General features: G+C 39.4%; 1 protein-coding gene across 64 annotated transcripts in view; it reads left to right on the forward strand.

Annotated features, from left to right (window-relative positions):
- nrxn3b (neurexin 3b) overlaps nucleotides 1-12911 on the forward strand; it is a 409500-nt gene that overhangs the window by 366926 nt on the left and 29663 nt on the right. For 38 of the 64 annotated variants that reach the window (XR_015517979.1, XR_015517981.1, XR_015517982.1 and 35 more), the window contains 2 exon segments: nucleotides 4071-4160; nucleotides 5232-5542. Coding sequence is in view for 55 of the 64 variants with exons in the window: in XM_087297808.1 (XP_087153934.1) it covers nucleotides 4071-4160; nucleotides 5232-5542 (401 nt within the window). In the remaining 9 variants the exon portion in view is untranslated. 64 annotated transcript variants of the gene reach the window in all.

A 12911-nucleotide genomic window follows, 5' to 3' on the forward strand; every position in this document is an offset into this window, starting at 1 on the left:
AAGACGAGGGCTCAAAATATACATCAGAAGCCAGACACTTCCTGAATCTCGCAGTTTTGCCGCCTGGAAACGTCACCAATGGCGGGGATCACATTTGCGGTTTTTATCGAGGACAAATGACCTCATGAAAAAATACTATGGTGATTTATAGTAAATATTATAATGTTTTTGAACATGTTTTTTCAGTATTGAGTTATGTTTATAGTTGTTGTGATACGAGCAACTATAGAATTTAAATAGATAATTTTTTTTAATATTATGGTTCTATTAATATAACACTATTCCTATAAATTACTATAATATTTTTTATGTTATAGTGCAATTGAAACATCCAACCCAAGCTCATTCTGGAAACGTAGCCCTGCGGACGTTTCTGGAGACCGCGATTTACGTGGCTGGAGGTACGTAAGGCCGCATTTAGTTTTTTTCGAGCGAATGCCACAGGGCGGTGTGGCGCCGCTCCGCTCTTCCTCTTTGCGCTCGCCGGCCGACGGCTCGCCTCCGAGTGGAGGGCTTTCCCGATGCAACCAGTTTGTCCGCTTAGCTCACAGCGTTGCGTCTGCGGAGCGGAGGCCCCGGAGGAGGAGCTGGCCGCGGTGGACGACGACCGGGATCGAGTCCGGGGAACAGCGGTTCTGGAAATCAGGTAAGACAAAAAACGGAATCCGAAAAATAAGGGCGAGAACGTGACGGGATCCGAAAACGCGGTCGAAATCTAAGATGAGGGCTTTTGCTTTTTTTTTTTTTTTTCTGGACGGCTTTTGCGAACCGTCGCTCGGGTTTAGGGAAGGAGGAGGAGGAAGAGGAGGGTGGCCGAGTCGGCCGATCCGGCGGCTTTACGCGCAAGAACGGCGCGAAATGGATCCGCGAAAACAAAAACCGCTCGAATACGTACCTCCCGGGACGTAAATCGCGGTCCGCAGAAACTCCGGCGGGGCTACGTTTCCACATTGAGCCCGGGTTGGAAACATCACTGTTTTCACAAAAAGATGGTCACAATCACAGAAGATGAACAGCTTATTACTTAAAATGGTGTTTTCAAAATATAAGTCTTTTTAACAAATGCTAAAATAATTACAAAATAAACAGCTTATACTGCAAGAAAGATTTCAAGAAATCTCATTTGGCTACATTATAAATTAAGTAGCTATAGCAAGATGTTTTTGAGTGACAAGTCATGACAAATGTTTGTTTGACAAAGAAATTCTTAAGGGGCTTATTATATTGACATGCCTATTACGCCTATATAAACTGCTTTTTCTCCAGCCAGACTAAATAAATAAACAAAGATCACTGATCGCCTACTTACCAAATCTGTAGAGACAGGACAATCAACACCAACTGTAGCCGCTTCTTTATTAAAAAGAGAGAGCGGCAATTCCGGATGTCACCATTTTCAGAATGTCACCATTTTCTCGGGTAAAAAAAAATTCCTTAGACACGTATTTCTGTCACATGTCACGTGCACTGTAATCCACACGTGAGTCAAGCAGCGCTCTCATAGCGGGAAATGAAAACAAAACTTTCACTGCAGCAAATTATAAAAGCAACACTGACAACCCGTGTCTCCAAGCATTGCTTCTTCTTCCCTTCGTTTTGGCAACACAACGTGGCGTTTCTTTGAACACTGTAACAGGTAAAAACCGTCTTTGAAGCTATCATGCATATTAATGAAGCTGCATCGCATACACAATAGAGTGCGCTGATTGGTTTGAACCAAGTCTTTCTCGTGAATGAACGCAGCACACAGAGACATCACGAAGTACTCCCAGGTACAGACAGCCAGTCTCCATGCTGGAATACACATAAGGTTCTAACGTATCTAAAGCAGCTTAAAAAATGCATTTACATTTACATTTAGTCATTTAGCAGACGCTTTTATCCAAAGCGGCTTACAAATGAGGACAAGGAAGCAATTTATACAACTATAAGAGCAACAATGAATAAGTGCTATAGGCTAGTTTCAGGTCTGTAAAGTCTAAGAAGGAAAGTATTAGTAAATTTTTTATTTTTTAAATTTTTACTTTTTTTTTTTTTTTTTTTGGGTACAGTTAGTGGTATATCTAGAGAGGCAATTGCAGATTACCAAGTGAAGCGGAGACTAAATAGTTGAGTTTTTAGTCGTTTCTTGAAGACAGCAAGTGACTCTGCCGCTCTGTTGCAGTTTGGGAGTTTATTCCACCAACAGGGCAGATTGAGCGCAAGCGTTCGGGAAAGTGATTTCTTCCTTCTTTGGGATGGAACCACGAGGCGACGTTCATTCACAGAATGTAAGTTTCTGGAGGGCACATAGATCTGCAGAAGTGAGAGCAAATAAGAAGGGGCGCAGCCAGAAATTGCTTTGTAAGCAAACATCAGAGCTTTGAATTTGATGCGAGCAGCAACTGGCAGCCAGTGCAAACGGATGATTAGCGGAGTGACATGTGCTCTTTTAGGTTCATTAAAGACCACTCGTGCTGCTGCGTTCTGGAGCAGCTGAAGAGGCTTGATGGAGTTAGCTGGGAGCCCCGCTAGCAGAGAGTTGCATTTCAAAACGGAAAAACGAATTAACTGGAAATAACGCAAAAACAACCTATTTTCACTTTTTAGTGAAATATAGGTGTCCTAATAGTGTTTTTAGAAGCGTGGGAAACATATATGACTGTCAACAGCTCGAAAAATGTGTTTTGGTGTTTTGTGACCCTTCAGAGTGCTGAGACCCCAAGAAAAAGCAACCCTTCTTCACTACAGGGGTGACTTCTGAAAACTCACATTTTCAATAAAACAACCCATGTTGAGGTTTCAACTTTTCAACTGTTGATTCAATGATAATTCGGTCACACTTTACAATAAGGTTCATTAGTTAATGTTAAGTAATGCATTTAGTAACATGACCAAACAATGAACAATACATTTACTACAGTATTTGTTCGTGTTAGTTAACGTTAGTTAATGAAAATACAGTACTTCATTGTTAGTTCGTTAACTCATGGTGCATTAACTAATGTTAACAAGCATGGACTTAAATGTTAATAATGCATTAGTAAATGTTCAATTATGATTAATAAATGCTGTACATGTGTTGTTCATGATTAGTTCATGTTAGTAAATGCATTAACTAATGAACCTTATTTTAAAGTTTTACCAATAATTCAATGAAGATCTGCTATCTGGGAATAGTTTAGCATACGGATTTACATATAAGCAAATCCAAGATCATTGATGTTAGATTTCATAACACCTCACAGAAGGAAGAAATGCAAAAATAAATAAAAGTAAATCTATATAATGGCAGAATATTCAAGTGGGGGACTTCGGGGACACCACAGCAACAGAACTCACACTTCTCTGTAACGATCTCATCTGTATGCAGTGTCTTCCTTGAATCTGTCATTACAAGTCTTATTTCCTTCAGGTTTAGAGCATCTACCTTTTTACCTTTATATCTCTCTCTTTCTCATGCATTCCCTTTATTTTTTTTCCCTTACAAGTCGTGTGTAAAGTGTTCCTTGGCTCCTTGAAATCTAAAAGCATGTGATGTCCAGTGGGAAAAGAGGGTCACACTTTATTTTGATGGTCCGTTTGTTGAATTCAAGTTACATTGCATCTACATGCCAACTGATTCTCATTAAATTACAAGTAGACTGTTAGGTTGGGGTTTGTGTAAGTTGACTGCATTTGCAAAGTTTCTTATAGTCAGTTAAACGTCTGTTGAAGGAGCAGTATCAACAGATATTAATCAGACAGTCTACTAATACTCAAATGGACCATGAGAATAAAGTGTTACCGACAAGAGTTACTCCCTATTTAAGAGATGTTTTGTAGCTTGGTAGGTATATGTTTGAAGTTAGCTAGTCGTATCTCTAACTTACTTACTTTTTTATGTTGTCACAAAGTCTGAATATGTGTTAAACTGATAGTTGAGTTGGTTACTCTTTGATTAAAATGCTTTATAATATCAGACCAGAAGTTAACCTCAATGAAACCTAAACTGCCTATGATAACAAGACCTAAATCTTTTAAACACATCTAAACCTTCTTAAACAGTGTATAAATGTACAATGTGCTAAGATGTCTTTCGAACTTTAAAGGCAACAGCGACATTGAGCGTTTTCAAATGGCTAATAAGAAAATCCCGTTCAAATATACCCGGCCGGTCGAAGATTGGCTACATGAGAAAGGTAACCCTCACAAGACCCTCAGTGTTTTTGTTTTTTTTTGTTTTTTCGTTTTAAATTGCGTTCATTTGCTCCTTGTCATGCTGTTTCAATATATTTATTTATTTCAGTTACATCTGAACAGTCTTGCCTTGGCGTTTTGACACTAATTAACCTAAAATGTTCATAATTTACTTCCCTTCCCATTATGTAATATTTGCGTTTAATATTTTATTTATCTTTTTTTTTTATGTGGATTGTGATCCTTTTTTTGTTATATCCATCAAATCATTGACCAGTTAAAGGGACTGGTAAACAATAATAAAACTGCATAACTGCTACGCAACTCTAACTTTGAAGCTAAACCAAAACTCGACACAAGTTAGGGTGTTTAATTTATTACATTTTAAATTATCTTCCAAAGTTAAAAAAAATTCAACACCTAATTTAACATGTATTTAAAGACAACAAATTGGCATTTAGTAACAAAGGTTCTCTGCTGACTCGATTGCTAATGCTTTTTTGGGATTCTGATTAGCATGTGCTTCTAATTTACTAAAAAATGACTAATGCAGCCGATGATGAAATTGATAGACACCTCTTCACAAACAGGATGAAACAGCGAGGTGACTATTTATCAGATTTAGCATTAAAGTCCTTTGGATTTTTAAATGCGTTTAAAGATCTTTGCCTAAACTGCATAAGATGATTATAAAGTCCCTTTAACACTGTCTAAAGCCACTTTGAAATCCCATTAGTGCTTCTACATGCATGAATCAACATGATAGTCCTTTGAAATGTATGAGATGAGCTTTCTTCCTTGCCCGGTGTAATATTAAACTGTAAATATGTCGGAGCTGCAATCAGAATGCATTTCTTTTTCTGACAATATGAAAACTTCAAAACATCTGCATGAGAAGCACGTCACAGTGAAGCCAGCACTACTTTATGTATTTATTAAAGCTATGCTTGTACTTCAAGAATACAGTAATGATAGTAATAAACAGTAATCATAAATTGATCGATTAGCCAACGATAAATAAAAAGCACATAAACTGCTTTGACTGTATTCCCCTTCACTTGTCTTCCCCTCAGGTCGTCAGCTGACAATTTTTAACACCCAAGCCACCATCTCAATAGGCGGTAATGACCGCAAGAGGCCATACCAAGGCCAGCTGTCTGGTCTCTATTATAATGGCCTGAAGGTTCTCAACATGGCTGCCGAAGGTCATGCTAACATCAAAATAAATGGCAGCGTGAGACTGGTTGGGGATGTACCTACCAGCAGAAGCCCTTCACGCACAACCACATCCATGCCCCCGGAGATGTCTACCACCTTCATTGAGACCACCACCACTTTGTCAACCACCACTACTCGCAAACAGCGCTCACCACCCACAATTCAGGTAGGATCCTTTATCCCGTCATAGCTTGAATTCACAGATCTTGCGATAATACTGTGTAGTAACATGTTTTACTGTGTAAAGACATGTTTATTATGCATATATGAATGTATCTATTTTGTTTGATGTGTGTATGAAGTAGCCAAGTTGATGATAGATGCTACCACTTCATTGGGAATATGTGCCGTGGGCTACATTTTTGAGAACCGAGAAATACATGTCCAGGGGTACATAATGGCTACATTTTGTGTGTAAAACAAATGCTACGGAGCGGTACCGCTGACCACTTGCGTACATATGGGCTCCTTTTCTGCTTTGACTGATTTGCTCAGTATCTTGCCACGTGCAAGTCCAAAAAAGGGCCTAGTTCCAGAAACCTGGTAAAATTACACCTGTAAAAAGCAGCTGGAAATTGCGGTATAAGCACATAGCCATTATAGCTTTTCTCTTGACTGTAAAACCAAATAAGTTAAAGTAACTCAACCCATTTGAGGAAACTGCAACAAACCATTTCAGTTTTAAACAGAATCCTATTAAGTACTGTGATTTTACTCCATTTAAGGGGAAGTAATGAGATATTCAAGTGATTAAGTAAGTGTTGATTGAGCATTAATAAGGAACACTAGGTGTTAACAAGAAGAATTACTGAAGAAAATACACAAAACCACAGCTTATTTCAGTCATAGCCCTAAAAAATAAGAATAAAATATTCTCTCCAATTTGCTCGCATATCAGGAATGCGTGGTGTGTTGCCAACGTCTGCAAGTGTTTAGCGTTTTTTCTTATCACAAACACAACAGCAGTCTGGTAACATTAGTGGATTCGTTGTTATGTTCGGGGTTAATTATTGTGAAATCCCGATTGCAACAGAGAAATACTGTAGACTGTAACACTGTAAGAAGATATCTCTGTAGATAGATGGCATTTTATGTCACTTTCAACCTTGTAATCTTAAAGTGTAAGCAAAATCAGCAGTTTTGTCATCACTTTAGACAGATAATAATTCAAAAACTAGCTCTAAAGTGACGTTGGTGAATTAGTAACGGCTTCCGCTGTTTTGACGTCAGTTGCAGATGTGAATGAATGGCGGAAGAAAGTAGTTTCTAATAAAATAATGGGTTTTTAGACTCTCTGTGTTTGATTTTCTTATCTATGTACAGGATTGTGATGTTGAACTGTTGTATAAACACAATATCACACTCGTAGCAATGAGATATGGCTGTATATCAGCACTGGTGGGACTGGTGCCAACGCACACCTCCCACCAGTGCTAATTGTCAAGTTTGAATGCAAGAAAACAGACCCAGTTGCAGCAATGAACAATACAAAGGGGTTTATTGACAGAATAAGGCACAAGTAGACACAGGGGGATGATAAGGTCCAAACAGTAGGGGCAACAACACAAGGAAGCCAGTGGTAGTGACAAGATGGTACTAAAATGCCAGCCAGGAGTAGGAGCAACAGTGGTCAAAACCAGATCTAGATCCTGGAGCAGACTCCAGACTGTCAGACCAGGACACGGAATAGTACTAGAAAAATTATAAGACACAAGGCAGGACAAACAGACAGTAATAATATACAATAAAATAAACTAAAACTGAAATAAAAATCTAAATACTAGAAGACAGAAAGACAGACTTTAGCAATCTGATAAAACAAAACTGAAATAAAGACTTTTAGAATCTTAAAGAGAGTAATTAAACAAATCAAACAACTACTAATAATTATCTACTAAGAAGACTAAGACTGACAGAAAAATAGAACAATGGCTCTAAGGGTAAAAGTAAAATAAAGATTAGAACACAAAATTAAGTAAACACTAGAAACAACGAAAGAAAGTAATAGCTACAAACAAACAATAAATAGACAAGCTAACTAGAAAAGGCCAGACCAAAAGCTTAGTACAAATGCAAGGCAAGGATACAAGACAAGCTCACATGGAACGAATCAGCAAAGAAATGAGAACACACAGCACATTATATAGAACAAAGCACATGAGAGACAGGTGACAACAATCAGGATACCAAGGTCTAAATAAGAGGGCGGGGTAACTGTAAGCAAGGAGGAAAGACAAGAGGAGCACATGGCCAACACAAATTAAGACTTAGCAATGTAAAAAAACACAGGACAAACAAACAAACAATAAACACTGACAGGACAGACAAGACTGTCAGGTCAGGACCATGACAGCTAATATACAGCCATATCATACTGCTACGAGTGTGATATTGCTCATATATATATATATATACCCGTGTTTGTTTACCTATGCCCTTGACATCATCAAACATATTTGTGGTATTCCCTGACACAAAATTAGCTCTGGTGTGAAGGTTTCCTTCATTGCAACTGATCACCTATTGACAGTTTTAAAAGCTCACGGTGGTCTTTGTCTGGTGTTGCATTATACTAAATTCCAGCTCTAAGCTTTTAGTTCATTTATATTTTTCAGTTCAGTTCAGTTTTTTTTTTTTTTTTTGCCTCTCATCATCCACCTCTTAGCTGAATGACTAATTCCATTGATTTCAGCTACATGCTGTTTTAACCATTTGTGAGTCATGGCTTAATCCGCAAGCTTCACAAGCATTAGACATCTACTGCATCAAATAAATGCCTGTTGAAGATGCAGTCATTATCTGATTGCGCAAATCTTGCACCCAAAGAAGAGCAGCAGTGGTTAACTCTCATTTCCACTGAACAAAATGAAAGACTGCAGCTTCCAACACACTCAATTACTGTAGTTAATGTAGCTGACAGGACACGGGTTGATTGTTGATGTGTGGGGGAGGAGAAAAAAAGACAGAAATATCAGAAACAGCAAAGTGAGACCATTTGTTGAGTATATAATTATGATGGAAAGAGAAAAAGTCATAAGAGAAAAAAACATATAAGCATAAAAAAGCATACAAGCATAGAAAGCAGCTGGCAGCAGTGTACTGTTATTTTACAGTGCTTTACCATAGGTGCCGTTTTATTGTATGTTGCTGTAAAAATACATGGACTGAAATGACAAATAGAGTTTTTTTTTTGTTACTGTAAACTACCAGCAGGTGTGTGTGTGTGTGTTTTTATTATTTTTTTATTTTTCAGTCTACTTCCATAGTTGAAAATAACATTAAAGGTGCAGTAGGTGACTGTCTTCAGAAACATTTGTTGTTGTGCTGGTTGAAAGTCTCTTCAAATTCCAATAGTAATGATTAAAGTGAATGATCTAAATGTATTTATATGTATGTTTATATTTTGGGTAAGGCATAATACTAAAAAATCTTCATTCAATTAAATAGAGTCTCATAATTCCGATAAGTGCGTCAAACTGTCTGTCAGCAAATGCAGGGGTCTGTTCTTCGTAGCTTGCTTAAATTATCTAAGATGATTTGACAGATTCTGGATCTTTTAATCTTGATAAGTGATCTCTGGCTAATTTGGTTCTTCAAACAAGTTCGTGAATCGGATTAAAATGTCTGGATGAACTGATCTGAGATCGCTGAGTGTGTTGTGAAGGACAGATCTATCGATCCTCGAAATCATGATCAGCAATGCAACGATTGGCTGACGGCACAGCAGCGTGATGACATCATCTGATTAATATTCAATTATCCATGTGAGCAAAATTACATCAAATTCATTGGTTTGTTGAATATTGCACGCAATAACTTTACACCTTGTCGTGAGCTGCATGATTACCCTTTTATGTGTCAAGAGCAGTTTATTTAGTTTTACAGTTAGAGCGGATTTTCCTTATTATAGTAGCCATAGTAGTATTTTTGTAGCTGTTTTATTATTATTTTTTTAATTGGTGTAAAGAATAACTGGATGTTTACAAAAGCATTTTGATATTGGTAAAGGCGTCTGCAACTTTTATGAAGCATCAAATGACAGTCATATTAACTGTCAAAACATGTTAGTGACTGCATAAAAGTATTATTGCTTTTAAAAAGTCACATATTGTGCATTTCTATTATCATACATGAATTGTACTAAATCGATCTAAAAAGTTCATATCGATACGTTTTCTCTTTGCACCACCAGGTGGCAGTCTTCGTACTTTCATAACAGGGGTGTAGATTGCATAAGTTTTATTAAATTATAACTTCATTTATTTTATTAATAACTATAACTTTATATATTATTAAATTTATATATTATTAAATCTTTATATATTATATATAAAATTTAAAGTAGTATTTTCCGAAGTGTATATAACTACTACTGTAAGAAAATATCAGAATTTGGTACATACTTTCTGTATTATCTTTGCTTGAACTGAGCCGATCTAATCCTGTTTATATGAATTAAACCTGCTTAAGACCAGGTTTGAGCTAGCAGAATTGTTGCTATGACAAGAACTCTCAGATCAGTTTTGAAGAACGAAATGAACCTGTATCACGTCAAATCGTCAATAACCAAATCCAGCTAGATGAGTAATCCACGTACGAAGAACGGACCCCAGATTTGAACAACTGCGCAACCGTTTTGTACATAGACGTGCTGCACGTTCACGAGAGAGAGAGAGAGAGAGAGAGAGCACGAGCGCGTGATGTTTTGTTTTTAACTGTTTTAGCTTCACGTAAAGCTGATGTAATGTTAGATGTTGTTGTTACAAATGGGTTATATCTTAACAGAAGTGTTGTTCACAACCCAAGCTCATTCTGAAAACGTAGTCTCGCGGACGTTTCTGGAGACAGCAGAATACGTCACGGGAGGTATGTACGTCTGCATTTAGTTTTTACAAGCGAATGCTGCGGGGCGGTGTGACGCTGTTCCCTTTCGCGCTTGCCGGCCGGCCGGCCGACCGCTTACCTCCTTGTGGAGGGCTTCCCCGCTGCAACCCGTTTGTCCACTCAGCTCACCGTGTACGTCGTCAGGCTCGAGATGCAGAGATGAGTTGACCACAGCGATCGGTTTCGAGTCCGGGGAAGAGCGGTTACAGCAATCATGTAAAACAAAATCCCAAAAATTAAGTGAACGAGTTTCGTAACAGGGTGAGAACGCGGTGAAATCCGAAAACGCGGTAGAAAAAAAAAATCAGGGCTATTCTTTTTTTGTAAACTGTTGCTCGGGTTTAGGGAAGTGAGGAGGCGGGCGGGTCAATCTGTAAAATTGGTTGGGTTCAGGGAAGCCGATTGGCTAGTCGCCCAGTCAGTCATCCGGTCAGTCGGACAGCGGCCTCTGGTGGGTTCACGCGAGAACAGCGCGGGCGCGAACTGCACTCGCGAGAGGAGTTTGTGATGCGAAAAAGCGCACAACAGCGGCCTCTCGCGGATTCGCAAAAACAAGAACTGCAGCCATACATACCCGCCGGGACGTATTCCGCGGTCTCCAGAAACGTCCGCGGGACTACGTTTCCACAATGAGCCTGGGTTGGTTGTTCAGCCATTAAAATCTTCCAACGAAAGATTGATAAGACTGTTTTCAGTTTCATAAGGGACATTTTACAGCATCAAAAAATGTAGATTTTAATTAGTTTAACAACAAAACACAAGTAAATACCGCTGTTTTGCCTAGTCTCTCCCTGTATAGTTTACAACTCTAAATATTCACTCTGAAATAGCATGTCAGTTTGGCTTAGTAATGAGTGTAATTCATGGATGCCGTCGGACAAGCACTAGTCGCTTTAAACACATGAGAGAGGGTTCTTTTGCTGTCATATTTAAGGTGCGCGTGCTCCTGTTTCAGGAGGCGTGGCTCTGGACGGCAGGGGAGGGACTTTGATTCAGAGATTTATGCTAAGCCGTTAGCATTGTGGAAGATCACCCACTGCACCCTTAAATGAGTTGACTGTTTAAGTTAAAATTTTTAACCAAACTGGTTGAGTTATTAAATAAATAATCAAACAAAGGTTAAAAATAACCTAACAAAGAACTATATCTTTTACCCAACTGATTGAGTTATTAATAAATTACCTAATAAAGGTTAAAAATAACCCAACAAGGCACCAAATATGTTTAACTCAGCCATTGGGTTAAATAAATAACTCAGCGTTTTTTAGAGTGTACCTAAATCTATTGGCAATATCAAAATGTAGATTGTTTAAAATCTGGACTGCAAAAGAAAAAAAGCTCTGTGTGACATGTCTGGAATATCAGGGAGGTAGCAGAGTACTGTAATGGTAGCTCTTTCAAAACTGATTTAGTTGAAGGATGAGCCACTGAAGAGCAGCTCCACTGACCCGACCAAGAAAGCCAAAGGCGACAGAAGCAAGGAACTAAAAGTCCAGCAATTGACGGAATTGAAAAATAAACCTCGCAGACTCAGGTCTGTGGCCTGGAGAATGATGAGTGTTCATCATGGTTAAGGCGCAGGTCCGAGTTAGTCCCTAGCAGGTGTTCAGACCAGTCAATGTAGAAACTTGTCTGTCAACTGCCTTTTCTGGGAATCAGTATTGTGGGTTTGACTCATAAATGAGGTTGTGTTGAGGTCAACCCAAGCTCATTCTGAAAACGTAGTCCCGCGGATGTTTCTGGAGACAGCAAAATACATCCCGGGAGGTAGGTACTGCTGCATTTATTTTTTTTCAAGCGAACGCTGCGGGGCGGTGTGACGCTGTTCCCTTTTGCGCTCGCCGGCTGACCGCTAACCTCCTTCTGGAGGGCTTTCCCGCTGCAACCCGTTTGTCCACTCAGCTCACCTTGTAACGTCGGCAGGCTCGAGATGCAGAGAGGAGGAGTTGGCCACGGCGATCGGTTTCGAGTCCGGAGGAGAGCAGTTCCAGCAATCAGGTAAGACAAAAACAGAATCCCAAAAATTAAGTGAACGAGTTTCGTAACACGGCGAAAACGTGGTGAAATCCGGTAGAAAAAAATAAAAAATAAAATCAGGGCTTTTCTTTTTTTGGACGGCTTTTGTAAACTGTTGCTCGGGTTGAGAGAAGCGAGCGGGCGGGCGGGTCAATCGGTAAAATTGGTTGGGTTCAGGGAAAGAGGAGGGCGGTCAGCCGATTGGCCGGTCGCGCAGTCAATCATCCGGTCAGTCGGACAGCGGCTTCTGGCGGGTTGTCGTGAGAACAGCGCGGGCGCGAACCGCGCTCGCGAGAGACGTTCAAGATGAGAAAAAGCGCACAACAGCGTCCTCTCGCGGATTCGCAAAAACAAAAACTGCAGCCGTACCCGCAGGGACGTATTCCGCGGTCTCCAGAAACGTCTGCGGGACTACGTTTCCACAATGAGCCCGGGTTGGTTGAGGTTGTCCTCTGTGCACAACAACAGTATAGTCTGGGTATGGATCTAAGATTTTGTTAATCTCAGCCTAAGTAGAATACAAATTTGCTAAGGTACGGTCACATTTTTTTCTACTCTCCTCCCTCTTTGTCCTCAGATTTTTTTTTTGTCCTGTGCATCTCTGTCCAGACTTCCCTTTATTACAAACGATTACA

This window comes from Danio rerio, chromosome 20 (assembly GCF_052040795.2).
Source record: "Danio rerio strain M-AB ecotype USA chromosome 20, GRCz13ab, whole genome shotgun sequence".
NCBI classification, from domain to species: domain Eukaryota; kingdom Metazoa; phylum Chordata; class Actinopteri; order Cypriniformes; family Danionidae; genus Danio; species Danio rerio.